The sequence below is a fragment of the Anolis carolinensis genome, chromosome 5 (genome assembly GCF_035594765.1).
Source record: "Anolis carolinensis isolate JA03-04 chromosome 5, rAnoCar3.1.pri, whole genome shotgun sequence".
Taxonomy (NCBI): Eukaryota; Metazoa; Chordata; class Lepidosauria; order Squamata; family Dactyloidae; genus Anolis; species Anolis carolinensis.
In genome coordinates, this window is record NC_085845.1 from 91119100 (window position 1) to 91136660 (window position 17561).

General features: G+C 41.6%; 1 protein-coding gene across 2 annotated transcripts in view; it reads left to right on the forward strand.

Moving 5' to 3' along the window:
• The window catches only part of camk1d (calcium/calmodulin dependent protein kinase ID), a 281944-nt gene that overhangs the window by 135811 nt on the left and 128572 nt on the right, over nucleotides 1-17561 (forward strand). For both annotated transcript variants that reach the window (XM_062981787.1, XM_008118830.3), the window contains exon 3: nucleotides 17157-17231. In XM_062981787.1, coding sequence (XP_062837857.1) covers nucleotides 17157-17231 — 75 coding nt within the window. The remainder of the gene's footprint in view (nucleotides 1-17156; nucleotides 17232-17561) is intronic.

Sequence of the window (17561 nt, forward strand, 5' to 3'; positions counted from 1 at the left end):
GTGGTTTCCTCAGCGTTTTCGGCGTTTCCCGCCTCCCTCTTACCGCCATCAATCCTTCAGGCGTCCCTCGGTACCGAACAACCAGAACCGCCAACAGCCTCGACGCGCTGTTCAACCGCAAAGACAACGTGGTCGTACCACCCCCACCGCTGGTCAACCCCACCGGCGTTCCTGACGCCATCTCTCTCTCCAGAGACTCTTTCTACGGTACCGATGCAGTTCTCATTCCTCCGCACCCCTCTCCTCCACCAAATCAACCTCATGGTCTCTTTTTAGACCGCCTGGCTCCCTTCTTTCACCGGTGGAAATCTATCACTTCAGATGCCTGGGTCCTCAAGATTGTCCAAGAAGGCTATGCCTTAGAGTTCGAGGAGCTCCCACCCACGGGACAGGTTCTTCTCTCCAACCCTTCTCGAGAAATTCTCGCAGAGGTCAACGCCCTCCTCGCCAAAGGGGCTATTCGGCCTTCTCCATCGATACAGGATCCTCAAAGCTTCTTCTCCAGATACTTCACGGTCCCGAAGAGGGGTGGGGGCCTCCGCCCAATTCTGGACTTACGCATGCTCAATGCCTTCATACGTCCAACCAAGTTCAGGATGGTCTCCATCGCCTCCATCCTCCCGATGCTTCAACGCGGGGACTACTTCGTGTCTATAGACCTACGAGACGCGTATTTCCACGTAGCGATCCGAGAAACCCACAGGCGCTTCCTCTCTTTCAAAGTTCTCGACCAAACCTACCAGTTTACCACTTTACCCTTTGGCCTCTCTACGGCCCCAAGGGTCTTTACCAAAGTCGTCGCTGTCGTGGCCGCCCACCTCCGGCTCCAGGGGATCACAGTCTTCCCTTATCTAGACGACTGGCTACTGGTCGAATCCGACCCTGCCCTCCTCCGACGTCACGTCGACTACACCCTCTCCCTTCTAAAATCTCTCGGTCTCCAGCTAAACCCCGACAAATCTCACCTCACTCCGTCGAACAAAATCCGCTTCATCGGTGCCCTGTTCGACTCAATCTCCCGGACTGTCTCTCTCCCGCTCGACAGGTTCCTAGCCCTTCGTCAACAAATCTCCTTTTGCGAGACCCACCGGAGGGTTCGGGCTCGGTCCATCCAGGTATTGCTGGGCCACATGGCCTCCACAGTCCTCACAACCCCGTTTGCCAGGCTCCATCTCCGGACTCTGCAAAGATGGTTTATAGACGTTTTCAAGCCTTTTCGCCACCTCAACTCGAGGTTTCTCTCCATCCCACTCCACGTTCGTCGGTCGCTTCTCTGGTGGAAGTCCCTCTCCAACGTCTGCAAGGGTCTTCCGTTCCACCCGACTCCTCTCTCGACCACTATAACCACGGACTCATCCAATTTCGGCTGGGGAGCCCACATGAGCGGTCTCACTGTTCAAGGCCTCTGGTCTCCTTCCGAGAAGGCCAATCACATAAACTTTCTGGAACTTCTTGCCATCTTCAAGGCTCTGAAAGCCTTCTCCCGCCTGATCTCCCAAAAATCTGTCCTCGTCCAATCAGACAACACAGTAGCAGTCTTCTACATCAACAAACAGGGCGGTACGGGTTCAAGGAAGCTGATGCTTCTCTCCTCCCAGCTGTGGTACTGGTGTATAGCCCGCAACATTCAAGTCTCGGCGATTCACCTTCCCGGGATCCAGAACAATTTAGCGGATGCCCTCAGCAGAATGACGACCTCCTCCCACGAGTGGATGCTCGATCCCGAGACTCTTCTTTCTCTTTTTCACAAATGGGGCTTTCCCACTCTGGACCTCTTCGCTTCTCCCCAGAACGCACAGTTGCCTCGGTACGGGGCGAGACTTCCCCCGTCCTCCTTTCCAGGCTGCCTGGGGGACGCCTTCCTTCTGGACTGGTCAGCGGAACCGATCTACCTCTTTCCGCCTTTTCCTCTCATACCAAAGGTCCTACAGAAACTCCGGTCGATACCGACGTCGGCGATCCTGATAGCTCCGGCATGGCCTCGCCAACCTTGGTTCCCGGCTCTTCTTCATCTCTCCAGAGCGACCTTCGTCACCCTGCCTCTCCTCCCGCACCTCTTGTCCAGGGAGAACGGCCAGATCCTGCACCCGGATCTCCCCTCTCTACATCTCACTGCTTGGAGAATTCTCGCCTGACCTCCCTCCCGCAGAACCTGCAGGAGGTCCTCCGCGCAGCTCACAAGCCGGCTACAACCAGATCTTACACTTATAAAGTTTCTCGCTTCCGCTCCTTTCTTCGCTCCCGAGGAATTGTTGCCTTCCCAACCTCGGTACCGATAGTGCTAGACTTTCTTATGTCTCTGGCAGACCAAAAACTTTCTCTTGCTTCTATGAAATCTTACTTGGCCGCCCTATCCTGGTGTTTTCAACAACATGGTAGACCGTCGTTGTTCTCTGATCACCTTGTCAAAACCTTCTTAAAAGGATACAATAACATCTGCCCCCCGTCTCAGCCTCCTACTCCGGGGTGGAACCTCGAGCTCGTGCTTTCCCAGCTCACTACCTCCCCTTTCGAGCCTTTGGCCTCGACCGACCTACGTCTCCTTTCTTGGAAAGTTGCCTTCCTGGTGGCCATAACTTCGGCGCGCAGACCCTCGGAACTGGCAGCCCTTCGGGTTGATGAACCTTACCTCCGTTTTCATCATGACCGTGCCGTTCTCCGCCCGGACATCACCTTCCTTCCTAAGGTGGTCTCAGCTTTTCACCTTAACCAGGACATTGTCCTCCCCGCCTTCTTTCCAGACCCCTCATCTCCCCTTGAACGGAGACTGCACCTCCTTGATGTGCGCAGGGCACTCCTTTTCTATCGGGACCGTACTAAAGACATTCGAAAGACCCCAAAACTTTTTGTGGCCCATGCTCCAGATAAACTGGGCAATCCTATTTCTTCACAGAGACTGTCTCATTGGATTGCTCAGGCTATTGAATTGGCCTACGAACTGGCCAAACGCCCACCCCCTCCGTCGGTCCGCCCGCGTTCGACGAGAGGCCTTTCCACGTCGACTGCCTTCCTAAGGGGCATCCCCCTTGACTCTATTTGCAGGGCAGCGATCTGGTCCAACCCACTTACGTTTGTGTCTCACTATAGGGTAGACCAGAAAACCTTAAAGGACTCAGCCTTTGCTAGGGCAGTTTTGTCATCCTGCTTGTCCTGAAAGGTCCCTTCATATATTCCTATTTTGTGGATGTTTTTTCATACCATCCTTTTGTCAATTTCCTGTTCAGTACATGTTTGCACTGTTATCTCTGACAAATTGTGCCTTATTTGCCACTGCCTTCCTCCTTTGGAGAATGATGCGCCTTACTTGCACATGTTTTCTTAAATTGTTTATATCATGCCTTACCGGGTTGCTCTCGGTGTTATGCGTGTGTTCATGCAATACTTCAATGGGTCCTTCGGACCATGTTATTGATGTTTAATAAACATATGTTTGGACATTATCTCGTTGTCAGGGTTTGCTTAGCCCGCCTCCGAGACCTAAGCTTGCTAGTCTCCATTAGTGTGAATTCACAGAGTACACGAAGAAAAAGGACAGGTTGCTTACCTGTAACCATGTTTCTTCGAGTGTACTCTGTGAATTCACACAAGCCCGCCCTTCCTTCCCCTCTGGCAAACCCTCTTCCTTCCTCGTTGCCTTAGCGGCGTAGGAACTGGGGAGCGGGCGCCGAGGGCTGCCTTATATGCCCTCCGGGGACGGAGGGGCGTGGCTACCGCCAAAATTTAAACTTCAGCTTGGGAAGAGTTTCCGTTGGAACCTGCGCAGGCGCAGCCTCTCCATTAGTGTGAATTCACAGAGTACACTCGAAGAAACATGGTTACAGGTAAGCAACCTGTCCTTCCCCCTTTATATATTTTAAAGTGACATTTTGTGAAGGAGAGCAGCGGTGTGCAAAAATACATTATTTTATCTTTAAAAGTCATGGTTGATTAAATCTCTTTTGTACAACAGTTCTCTCAAGGTCTAAAGTAAGCTTAAGTTAGCCTTGAAAAAACCTATCCTGTATAACAGAGACAACAGTGGCTTAGAGCTCTGGCTTACTATAGTGATTTAGCATGACACTGCAGAAACAGTTGCTTCTGAAACTGCTATTTTGAGATATAGTCAGGGTTACATTAAGGCGATCAAGCCTCCACTTGCATGACTTTTGGCAGTGTGTGGGAGACTGCGTAGCCAGCAAAAGCCACAGGTGTAGAAACGGAGACATTCTGTTCCAGGTGCCATGTGTGGTGTGGTTGTTAGAAGAGTGGTAATTGGGAATACTTAGCTCATTTTTTGCCACAATGGCAGCTGGGTGATGAATCCACTTTGAATCTTAAAGGCAATATCCAAGGTACTGAATATTTTGGAGAAAAGCTTCAGAATCTTGGATAAATCTGGATAACGAGAGCATCTCAAGCTATCTGGTGAGAAGTTGTCCAATATGCAATGGACCAATACAATTCTGTGTCTGTTGTTTTTCTTTTTCTTTCCTGGAAATGCAAAGGCAATCGTTCAGAGACCTCCACTGATCGATGGGCCACCACTTTGAGTAGCATTGGACTAGATTTCCTTCCCAACTGAAATGTAATTTTGCAGCAACCAGTGGTATTTTTTTTCTTTTAATTTTAATCTCTCCCCAAAGCTACCCTTCCAAGTTGCATTTGGCCTGGTTGATGTGGGAAAATAGCTGGGAGACAGGTTGTGAGGGTCAAGCAGCAGATGGATGAAGTTATTTTAAAATGCTGTGAGCCACTTCGAATCCTAGTTCTGTGAACATAAATAAATACTACTGTCATGATTAAAATCAGAAAGAGCCCTTGTCAAAACCAGCATTAAGATTCATTCCAAAAAATGTTAAGAAAAATACTGTCAAACTCCTAAAATAGTAAATTAGTCATATTATAAGCATTGATATTGTACCTATAACATAGAGGCACAGAGATAATCTTATGCTGCTCTCTCCTTGAAGTCTTCACTGTCACATGCCAGCATCTCCCGACTGAGATAGCAACTACATTCCACCTAATTTTAGTGTTGGCCTGGAGGAACATGTTCCTGATTCTGATAGCTTCAGGAGGACCATCTTAGAATTAACAATCTGATGAGGGGAGGAGATACTGGCAGGATTTTCTCCCCCAATGTGCCAGCGAGCAGTATTACAGTTGTACCTGTTGCCTATAACTATTTCTTTCCATCATGGAAACTCACCAGTTCACTCAAACTGGCATGAATCCACAGATCATCACTTTGAATAGCACTCTTCTAGGAGACTTTGTGTGCACAATCATTGCATTAGGTAGGAGAGTTTAACGGGTAAGATTGTGTGGGTTTCAAGGTACCAAACGTTTTGCATACCTCATAAGTTCTCTACATTGTGCAGCGTTCCAAATGCATGAACATCTTGCAAGCTTTAAGTCTCCATGGAAACATCTGTTATTTTCATTTGCTCAGCAGAGTTAAAGAGAGATTAATATCTGCTCTTGTGTGAGGAAGAAAAGGGTCTCATTAATTTAGGTGGGGGATCTAGCAACTATTTTTGCCAAATAAGGAGGGCTAGTACTGTTGTCTCTGTCCAGCAATGAATATACTCAGTTCCTTTGCCAATCTAATGTGAGAGTTTGCCCAACCTCAAGGAAGATGAGGGAAACAACATCTATGGATTCCTTCGCCCCCAGAACATTATAATGAAACTTAGTAGGGGTAGGATGGAATTGACACATGGAGTTTAGGATTTTGAGTTATAATGCCATTTCAGACTTTGAGGTCAGGAAATGTACACAATATGTTCATAAAAATATAAAGTATAAACAATTTAATGTAGAAAGTTCTGTGTATTGTAGAGTATGTGTGTGTTACTAAGAGCCTAGAGACATTCTCCCCTGGAACTAGGGAGAATGTCAACAAAAGTATAAACAGGATATGATGATATAAACATTGTGACTTGCCTGATAATAAACTCATAGCAGATTAATTTACAGAGCAATAGCTGGTTTAATCTGAAGGATGGTAAATGATGATGATTGTGATGATATGTATTTAAGCCATGAAGGTTAAATTCTCTCTTAACAGTTCGTAGAAGATTTGTCTTCTGTGATTCATCAAAATAACCCAGCTTTTCAGCAGGTTACTCTAACTGATAGAAAAATATATAGTTAGCCCTCCACATTCACAGTGGTTAGGGAGACAGGATCTCTCTGAAAATGGAAAACAAGGTCAAAATGCTATGTTATTATCTGAAAGAACGTCTTTCTAGAAATTTCCAGATTCCTGAGCATGAATCTATCATCAGACTCCACTGGAAGGTCTGTACAGTTCTTTGTGCCATGTTGGAAGTCTCCTATATCCTCAGGATTCATTTTGGTGGCTCTATCCTATATCTCTCTGCTTTTTAAAAAAGGGAGCATATGAAGCAATCTCCCCACACCAGATTATTGAGGATTGCTGGACTTTTCTGAATGTTTCATGTTCGTTACCACCTAATGGTTAAAATGGTGTTATAGCTGCTCAAAGTGTGGCTGAGCATTGGTACTTGATGGATATGAGATGGAGTTGAGGAGTAAGATCTTCGTTTGGTCTCAGATTTCTGATGTAGTCTCCATTCTTTCTTTAGTTTTACTCTTTGAATATAGTGACCAAGGTAACAGCTTCACTTGCTAACTTTTTCCTGTCAGGCTGCTATTAATGACAGATTTTAAATCTCACAAACCTAAGTCTTGCTGCTGCGTTGATGCCTCTTCCCATCTCTTCATTAGCGAATTTAAGGACTAGCCTTAAAGTCTCTAATTCTAGAAGCATGAAGGATTTCTTTAGCCTGATAGATTTTATGCTGAGGTAGTAAGTAGAAAACATGTGAAATCATTTTTTTTAATGCAGGGAAGGCAAGACAGTGGGTTTAACTGCAGAAAAATCAATGTTGACTTGTGAGGAGAAAATTGTTGGCGATTACAATGCTGGATTGATGTTGGATTGAGCTAAATGCTGCTTGTTTGAGTACTTGGTTGCTTCTCACCTAATCAGATTGTATATTTCTAAATAGATATAATCAAAGTGCCTTTTATAATTTTGGTGGAGCAATCCCATTTGAAAGCAGGAGACATTTCTTCTGATTCTTACATCTCTAGAATTTCTCAGGCTTCAGTTACCTTGTTGACCTCCACAGCATTACAGAGATTCTAACATATGACTGAACTCATTCTCTTGATCAAGCAATAAAATACCTTTAGCATTAGATGGTAAAGGTAAAGGTAAAGGTTTCCCCTGACATTAAGTCCAGTCGTGTCCGACTCTGAGGGTTGGTGCTCATCTCCATTTCTAAGCCGAAGAGCTGACGTTGTCTGTAGACACCTCCAAGGTCATGTGGCCAGCATGACTCCATGGAGCGCTGTTACCTTCCTGCCGGAGCGGTACTTATTGATCTACTCACATTTGCATGTTTTCGAACTGCTAGGTTGGCAGAAGCTGGAGGTAACAGCGGGTGCTCACTCCGCTCCCTGGATTTGAACCTGCAACCTTTCGGTCTGCAAGTTCAGCAGCTCAGCGCTTTAGCACACTGCGCCACCAAGGGTACATCTTGGTTTTTTTCTTCTTATATTGTTTTTGTGTGTTCTTCTCTTTTGGGAGTGTTTCCTGGGGCTGCTGTGAAAACTACACTTATTTTTTTGTCAAGCATTATTCTCTCTGTGGTTGGAAACTGTGTAGAGCACAGGTTTATTGTGATGTGTGGTGGAGCAACAGACCCATCCTCTCTGGTTCAGTTTGTGAATGGGATCATAAAAAGAATTATTTGCTCTGCTAAATTTGGAAATAGTTTTCTTTCCTTAGAACTAGGTTAGGAGATACAATGACTCGCCATAATAGCAATACCTCCAACTGAGTGCTAATGCCTCAGCTATGAGATGCTGTATTAAAATTCTTAATACCATCAGAAAAGACAACAGGTTCTGATCCTACCAGTGAGCTTCCAGGTATCATTAGCAATGGTCTTCCTAATCTTCTCCTGCAGTAGGAATTTATCAATCCCTCAAAGCTGATGTCCAGAATGCTAAATTGGATTGCACCAGCTAATAGAGGATAAGCAGACAAGTGAAGGAATGGAAAAAAAACGGAGGGAGCTTATGTTAAATTAATGGAAGGCTGGCTGGCTGCTTTACTAGCTGGGCAGCAAGAATAAGTTTAGTTCTTCATTAGCTCAGGTAAAACACTAAGCATGCAGTTGAACACTACACATATTTGATGAAAACTTTATGTATCTCTAATAATTCATATTTCTAAGGTAGGGAATGCAAAATTGCCCCAAATTTGCATGTGGTATGGGTTTGGAAGATTTCATTTTTGAACTGGAATTCCAAGTTATAGTATAATCCTTTACACAGCTATGCTGCCAGGGGTTCTGGGACTTATAGTTGAAAAAATAAAAAAAAATAAGCCCTGGTGTGGATCACATGTAAAACTAGCTAATTAAGGCCTTCTGCTGTCTTGGATAGTATCATTTTTAGGGCATCAATCCTGAAAAACCCATTTCTGTCGCCCTTTCCTTTAATCTCCTTCAGCTAGATCTGGGTTAAAGCATCATCCTTATTAAATTCCTTATTTTTCTTAGGTAGTCTGATTTCTTCCATCTATTGGGAAATTTACTAAATTTTATAAAATTTGAATGAATTGCTTACTCTTATACTCCCAAGTAACATGGATCCATTGCTGAATGACAACCAAACATAGACTTGCATCCTGTTAGTGAGTTAGGATGACTTAGAATGATATTTCAATGTAGAAGTTTTACACAGTTTTACAGTGATGAGTAAAATAGCACAGAGACTGGAAAAAAGCGTAAATTGCTTCAGTGCAGAGAGAGCTTGTAAATATTAATTCTCATCTGTGGTTCCCAGATTGCATTTCCAGTTACCATGCTGGCTGAACATCTGTCATCCCAAAGAGCATTTTTCCTAAACTTTACAAGTGCGGGAATAGCCCCCAGCATCCCCTGGGAAATCTCAGTGCAAAACTATTTTGTTGCAGGGAAATTACACAATAGAGGAATTTCTCCTATTGTTATCCCTTTTCTTTTTTCTTTTCCCTGCTTTACTTACAACAGTGGTTCTCAAACCTGTGGATCTCCAGATGCTTTGATCTTCAACTCCCAGAAATCCTAAGAACTAATGAATTGGCTGGGATTTCTGGGAGTTGTAGGCCAAAACACCTGGGGACCCACAGGTTGAGACTTACAGGTTCTTCCAAAATGCTAAAATGGACTAAGGGTAAGATGTAGAGTTGCTTTACTTTTTTGTAAATTCATTGATAAACAGCAAAACTCTAATACAGGTTTGGAGAAACTTTTGGCACACCAATTGGACATCAACTTCCATCATTATTGGAACGGTGGAACTGAAATGAAACGACATTTAGAAGACTCTGTAATAATTGACAAGTCTTTGTCTCATCCATGGTTGCTGCTCTAAACATGTCCAAAACCATCGGTATTAAATGGATGTGTTTCATACTGTGTTCCTACCTCTGCAGTTTGTTTTCCTTTTGATTAGAGAAAATCAGGGATGGCTTCATACCAAATTAACACTGTGCCAATTAGCAAGGCTGTTGAAAACAAACATGCCTCTAATTATTTCTTGAGTGATGGCTTTGCATGGAAGGGTGCAGAAGCAAATACTTGCATTGGGTGTGGCATCCAAAGCAGAAAAAAAATGCTTCCCTGTCTATTACATAATTATTTGTTTATTGTTTGATAGAATTATCATTATTCACATGTTCAGATTAAAAAAAAAACCAAACTTTTCTTGTTCAATTTATTCCAGTATTTCAGTATTCAGTAGTGTGCATGTAGAAGCATGTGTGGCCATGGTATACAAACTGAAACTTTCTGTGATCTATGTTGTGTAGTTGAGGAATTGTGTGAACCTTTTTATTCCATTGGCTGTATTGATTGACAGATCATTTTCAAATGCAATTGAGGGTGCTAGTAATTACATTTAAAACCTTGAAAAAGCTTGTGACATGGTAGCTTGAAGGATTGCTGCCAACCAGAACGCTTCAGCAAGACAGCTTTGTGTATTTACTGCTGTGGACTTGCTGTGCTTTAAATTCAATTATTTCACTTTCTTCTTTGTGATGAGAGGATTGCACTGATATGCTGTATGCATTGAACTCCTCAAGAGTTTAATATTTGTGTGTTGCCCAGCAGTGGTTGGCGACTGTCCAAATACTGTTGTCATCTTTCAAGGACCTCTCCAAGGTGTCAAATCCCAATTTAGCAAAACAGTTTCAGCACCCTGGACAGCTTCTCTGCAGCAACCCAAGCCCACAAATGAATTTCCCACCCCACTTTATTTTCCGTGCCAGGAGTGACTTAGAAACTGCAAGTCACTTCTGATGTGAGAGAATTGGCTGTCTGCAAGGATGTTGCTCAGGTGACACCTGAATGTTTTACCATCCTGTGGAAGGCTTCTCTCATGTCTCCAAATGGAAAACTGGAGCTGAGAGACAAGAGCTCACCCCACTCCCCGGACTCAAACCACCGACCTTTTGGTCAGCAGTCCTGCCAGCACAAGGGTTCAACCCATACACCACCCTACTGACATATAAGACACAAGGCATGCTTTTTCTGTTTTGTAGGCCAATTGGAACAAACCCTTTTGCAGGAGTTATTTGGAGGATAAATGTAAAGGAATATCTTTGACTTCATCGGAGGATTAAGCAGGCATTGGATACCTTAGTGCTAAATTATTATATTGGTAGATCTGATCAGGTAGTTTTTGGGATCCCTTCTGCTATTCTGTTTTAGACATATTGCACATAAATGTATATAGGATTTAGTTCTGCAGCATTTTTATGGCAGGCCTTTGCAACATGTGAATTCAGATTGTCAGTCATATGCATGACAGCTCTGCTCTCCTCCCCCACAATTCAGATTATGCTGCCCATGTGGGACCAGAGAAATAAAAATGCTGAGAGTTGTTAGAAACACCTGGTAAGATGCTCTTGTGCTTCATTTGATCTCATGGCTCCCATGATCTGAGCAAGAAATGCCTATATACATATAGGTATAACAGGTCAAGCATCCTTCAAAAAGCAACCAATTACATTAATTGTTCAAGTCACTAGCAGCAGCCAATTTTATTTTTTATTCTCCCTTTTTTATTGGGGTCAAAACTGTTGTACCATTTGAGGGACCTGATGTAGGATATGTAATTATTTTATTAGTGATTTCATTAAAATGATGTGTCCATCAATTTAAGTGTACTTCAGGTCAAACCGAAACACTGCTTTTTCAGTGCAAAATGACGTTGATTGACTAAAATTGTATTAACTTCCCAAATTTGATCACTCAAAATTATGTCAAGTGCTTTGTTAAAAAAACTGAGGGGGGAAACCCTCATGTCTTTCACCATCTCTCTCCCTTCCTACTTTCTCTTAATTGCAGCTTTCAGTTCTAGGAGATTTGCCATACCCTTTCAGTCTGTTCAAATGTGCAGAAATAGCACATACTGCAGCAATTCTTCATAGATTGCACCACTTCAGAATGCAGTAGAACAATTATTACATGCCTGAGTGCCTCCCCATTTAAACAAACCACTCTTAGACAAGACGTAGAATGAAGGGGACAATCTAGGGTGAAGCCTATCTTGGAATGCAGCAAATTTCTCAGTCAAAGCTTTGTAAAAACCTTTATGAAGCATTTGAACATGTATGCCCTAACCTATACTGTGCAATGGTGCAAAGCAGGACAACTATCCCATGCGCTGTTCCGTATGTTTCAGTTAACTATGACATGCTGAATTAATGGAAAACAGGGAAAGTCCATGTAAGTACAAAGCTTATTCTCAAATCCATTGGTGTATTGGATCAAAATGTTTGAACCAAACTTTGTGCCAGGACCATTGTGTCAGCTTTATGATTCCATACTAATGCCACTTCTGCCTCTCATAAGCCTATCAGCTGCCATATCACCCTACTTTAGCATTTTCTGACTCAGTAGCTTCGTAGACTAAACCAGTCAGTTTACTCTTTCAGGTAAACACAAGATCTTGGTCTTTGATGCCAAATTTATTTTCTCTTGCTTCAATTGATGTTGACATGTCCCTTCCAGGACCCTGGTATATAAGAGCTAAAACTCTCATTGGCCTAACAGTAGAGTGAGTTGTAAGGCTTCCATTGGATGGACTGTCATTTCATAGTTTTTGCTATATTAGAAGAAAATATTTTGTTCTGGAAATGCTCAGTCCTCCAGAATATTGAGGCTGTTTCCATAGAAACATGAAACCTGAGAAATTCCTATCTTGGGGACTCCTGTATCTCCGTCTGCTACTAGCTTCTTCCATCAACACTTTCCCATTGTATGTGCCTTTCAAATTTGAATAATTGCAAATACAGTTTGAAGTAGGGGTGCTCTGAAATTTCAGATGGAAGTTTGTGTCCTACTGCCTTCATTCTTACTCAGCCTATTGCCATGGGGAGATGCCTCACTTTTTCACCTATGTATACCTCCTGTATCATTCTAAAATGCAGATACTGTGACCTCAACAATTTCACACCCTGTTTTACTACTTTGCCTGATGAAGAAGGCCGTAAAGGTTTGAAAGGCAGTGTGATTTTTAAAAATCTTTTAGTAGACCCAATAATAGTATAACCCCTATATGGATTTGAGGATTTGTAGTCCCCCCCCAAAGTTCTTAGATTTTGTTTCAGCATTCATAGGATATTCCACATCTTCATCCTTTCTTGCACTCTTTTAGTCATAGACTCAAACAACACAAACAATCTGTGGTGTGCTGCACTATTTTGAAAGTTCAGAGGTATCATTGTTAGAAGCCTCCTCTGATATTAATTATGCACAAACAAGCGGTATTAGCAATCTCTGGTTGAGCTCAAGGTTTTATGAGGTTCAAAATATTTTTTGGAGAAAAAGAATTTCAAAGACATAATCATTTGAAGACTATGTTCAAGCAGCCACAGAATGTAGTCTGACTGGATGAAAATGGAAATATGCATAGGTGGGGGATGAAATCGAGTGGACCGACATGGTTGAGAGCATGGTTGAGATACTAAAACAGTGAATAAAAGCTACAATATTTTGTTGACCATCGGCATAGTTTATGTTGTCATTGTATCTTCCAAACACATCTTAGGTCATCCGGAAATATAATTTTATGCATATCCAGATGCAGGGCAATTAAAAAATGTTGCATTTCTGATCAGAATAGGGAAATGCTGCTTTCTAAAATGTGGTTCCGACAGAGCCCAGAACATGAAGGATTCTAAGAATTGCAGTCCAAGATAGTGCCCTTATGATAATTTAAATTCAGGTTGTTGGTAGGCAAAAAATCATGACGCAGACCATGGAGGTGATGGTCCTTTGAGAGATAGTGACATGCTTAATGATAGATTTGAATCAATTCATAATTTCAGCAATATTGTCTTTTCATTTAGCTCTTATGCCTAATATTTCGGGGTCTACTGCTTAGCCCCTCTCTGAACTCCTCTGAGTAATGCTCACGAAGAGCAGAAATGGAGAAACACACCTTCCTTAGACATTTGCAGTTACAGAAGTGGAACAAAATAAGTGCTTCAGAGATTACCAGCCAGCATTACAATAGATCCTGTCAGCAGCAAAGAAGAGCTTTGTACTGCAAATGGAGAATATTTAATCAATATCATGGGTGGGGGTGGGGGGAGCTCATAACCAGATTTGTAAAAATAAAAATCCCCATACCACCCCAACGTGGCAAACAAAAGAAAATATGCTGAATCAGTATTCATGCAAGACAACTTTGGGTGCATCTAATTTTATTGAAAAGTTTCATTGTTGTTTCTCTTATACTAGGTTAAAATAAACCAACCTAGGGGACTGAAAATATCCTGGGATAAAAAGGCCTATATGGATCTTCAAGATCAAATCAGAAACAACATCATCAATATCTGGGGGTTTCTCATGTTTTTAATTAGTCTGGGTGCTTCCTTATAGAAGCATTTTAACAGCTCGTGTCAAAAGATTATGTGTTATCAGGTTGGAAGAGGCTCTTTATCTACTGTGGAATGATTTATATCTGTTCCAGATAAATAGTCTCTGATCCCCAAATGGTGTATTGACTGACTGTAAGTTCATTCTTTGCCAGAAGCTTAAAGCTTCATGGCATTTGTATTAATCACATGCCTGATTGGTATACTAATTACGGTACGTTTCGCTCTGTCTGCCCCTGAAGTGAAGAGAGGTAGGATTTAGTTCTCTTTAAATACAGTTTTGCTCTAATGAACTAGAACATTATTCAACCACTCAGAACAGATGCTCTCCCAATATGTTGGACTACAACTCACTCTGCATTGTTGTTAGGTTAGATGTGTTTTTCTTTTTTTAACAAAACCTCTTTTTTTAAAAGGCATCTTACATGCCAGAAGTATCTAAATGGACACCTTTAGACAGCTTATATGAGAAGGAATTTGATTCTAATTGGTGGAAGGAAATAAAGAGTAAAGGCAACTATAAAATTAAAGATATGTATGATTTAAATGGTCAGTTAATTCCGATGGGTAAAATAATAGAAAAGTTAGGAAATAATAAATAATAGTAATTATTATTATTCTTCATTCACTCAGTCGCTTCCGACTCTTCATGACCACATGGACCAGTCCACGCCAGAGCTCCCTGTCAGCCATCGCTGCCCCACTTTTTTCAAGTTCATAATAATAATAAATAATAAATTCTTTATTTATAGACCACTTTCTCTCCCTGAGGGGACACAGGATGGTTTACATACAAAAAAGGCAAACATTCAATGCCGAAGTTTCACAGAAATCAACATAATAGCAAAAACTTATAACTGATCAGAAAATAAAATTAGAAATAAAATAATAAAAACAAATACAAAGATGTAGATAAAACATGATTACATTTATAACACATACATTACACTAAAATTACACTAAAATCATGTGCCTCAGACAATTTGATGATTAAGATGTTTTAAAAGTGTCTAATATACATTGTAATTTAAAATAAATCATAGCAGCCATAGAAGACAAATAAAATAAAAGAGAATAGGTGCCCAAACTGACTAAGTCATTTTATCCCCACTATTTTGGTATTTGGTGCAGTGATCAAGAATGTTAGTCTGAACAAAGTCTAGGAATTCCCTATTCACTAATCTTTCCCCCATTACCTCTACTATGGACTCTGGACTTGCTGATTTCTTACACTTCCTTGAGCATTCCTTCTCTCTCTGAGGCAATGTCTCCCGTTTGTCTTAATTAATATTCTATTCCTTACAGCTAAATGATTCCTCACTTGGGGGGGGGGGGGATAATGAAAATTAATTATGCACACTAGAAATTGTTTGGAACCACTTTAAGTAATAATCCCAGAGAGGGTTCGCCTTTGAGGAGCTAATTAGATGGTGGTTTGTATGTTTCTTTTTCAGAAAGTCATAACCTGAACAGCAAGGACTCCTAGGCCTTTGTATCTGTGCTGTGGTGGTTTAGCACTGTGTTTGTTCCAAGTATTGAAATATAAAGTTTGTACTAAAACAAGCATTTGGTACTTCATGTAAATGATAATTTGAAATGGATCTAATTTCCTTCGCACACATTTGCGTGTTGCTGGGAAAGGTTAGCCCATGTTTATAACATAACATATGGGAACTGATATGCTAGGTGGAGACCAGAGGTTACAAAATCCAGAACCATAGCAAATTCTGCTATGGTGTTTACAAACTGCAGCAGTGGTAGGAGCAGAATACTGACCAAGTTGGACCAAACCAAGTTTAGCCACACTTGACAGTCACCCTTACCTGTGTTACTGCAACAGCAGTCATGAAGATCCATAACCCAGTACTACAGTGTTCTCTGGGGCTGAAACGTGGGTTTCACCCAGTGGGTTTCCATAGACAAGCAAGGAATCAAACCCTGCTCTCCAGAGTCATAGCCCAGCACCCAAACGTCTATGCCACACTGGCTCTTTAGATTCTAATGTGTGACTTGGTTGCGTATCATACTTTTCTCACACACTGACAGATTCATTTTTTCACATCCCCACATTCTTTAAATTCATCTACTCTGTTTTGGACATTCGCTACATTGCTGTCTTCTATTAGCTGTGGTAGCAAATATTTTCACAACACAGTTCTACATTCTGTGAAAATGCAGGCAGTCCCCGAGTTACAAACATCCCACTTACCAATTAGTCGTAGTTAAGAACGGGGGGGGGGGGGGGTGAGACAACAGGAAGTGAGAGAAATCTATCGCTCGGAAAGGAAATACACCCTTGAAAGAGTTATCATGGGGAAAGGACGTCTCTACTGAAGCTTTATCCTCAATCCTTGTTTCCACAACAAGCCAGATATTTCGAAATCCAATTATCACATGGACAGAAAGCAAGGTGACATCTTCTGAAAAGGGACACAGACAACAAAATAAACACCACAGGGGTGTCCACACAGCCCTATGCTATCTAAAGATAGATAGATAGATGATAAATAGATAGATAGGTAGATAGATATTTGACTGGAATTACATTTTTTAAAATGTACCTATTCTGATTAACATACAAATTCATCTTAAGGAAAAACCTATAGAACCTACAGTAGAGTCTCACTTATCCAACACTCGCTTATCCAACGTTCTGGATTATCCAACACATTTTTGTAGTCAATGTTTTCAATACATCGTGATATTTTGGTGCTAAATTTGTAAATACAGTAATTACTACGTAGCATTACTGCGTATTGAACTACTTTTTCTGTCAAATTTGTTGTATAACATGGTGTTTTGGTGCTTAATTTATAAAATCATAACCTAATTTGATGTTTAATAGGCTTGTCCTTAATGCCTCCTTATTATCCAATGTATTCGCTTATCCAACATTCTGCCGGCCCGTTTATGTTGGATAAGCGAGACTCTACTACATTTTGTTCATAACTTGGGGACTGCTTATGTGTGTAGTTATATGTGTGTGTGTGTGTATGCATTTACTAGATATACTAGATGCATTTACCTACATTTACCTACTTTTGATATGCACCTCTTACTACAGCAAGCGTTCCCACACAGATTCTCTTTGTATTGAATTATCATGAAGCTGCAAAGATTCTTAATGGTTCATGTTATTTTTATATGAATGGATTTCCATTGGACAATTAACTTACCCCTGGCATTTCTTTTTTTATCTAATATTCAGGATCAAGCATGAAAATATTGTTGCACTGGAAGATATCTATGAGAGTCCAAACCACTTATATCTGGTCATGCAACTGTAAGTAAATAATCAATATACATGAAGCTTACCACATCCTTAATTTCTGCCACTGTATCAGATAATCAAATAGTAGAAATATGCAAAAGGGAGCACAAATCGTCAGGCAAAAAGCAGAAATGACGTAAATTTTACCAGAATGTTGAAATTGTCTTAACAAAAGGAAAGAGCTGTGGACATCAGCTTACATTTATTTGAACGTAAGTAGAACTGTCAATATGTTTGGGAATGATCTGCTCAATAATGAATTCTGCTTTGATGTTATGGCTCAACCTAGTGAGTTTGGGCATCAGGGGGCAAGAGTAACATGCACAACCTCAGACCTATTTC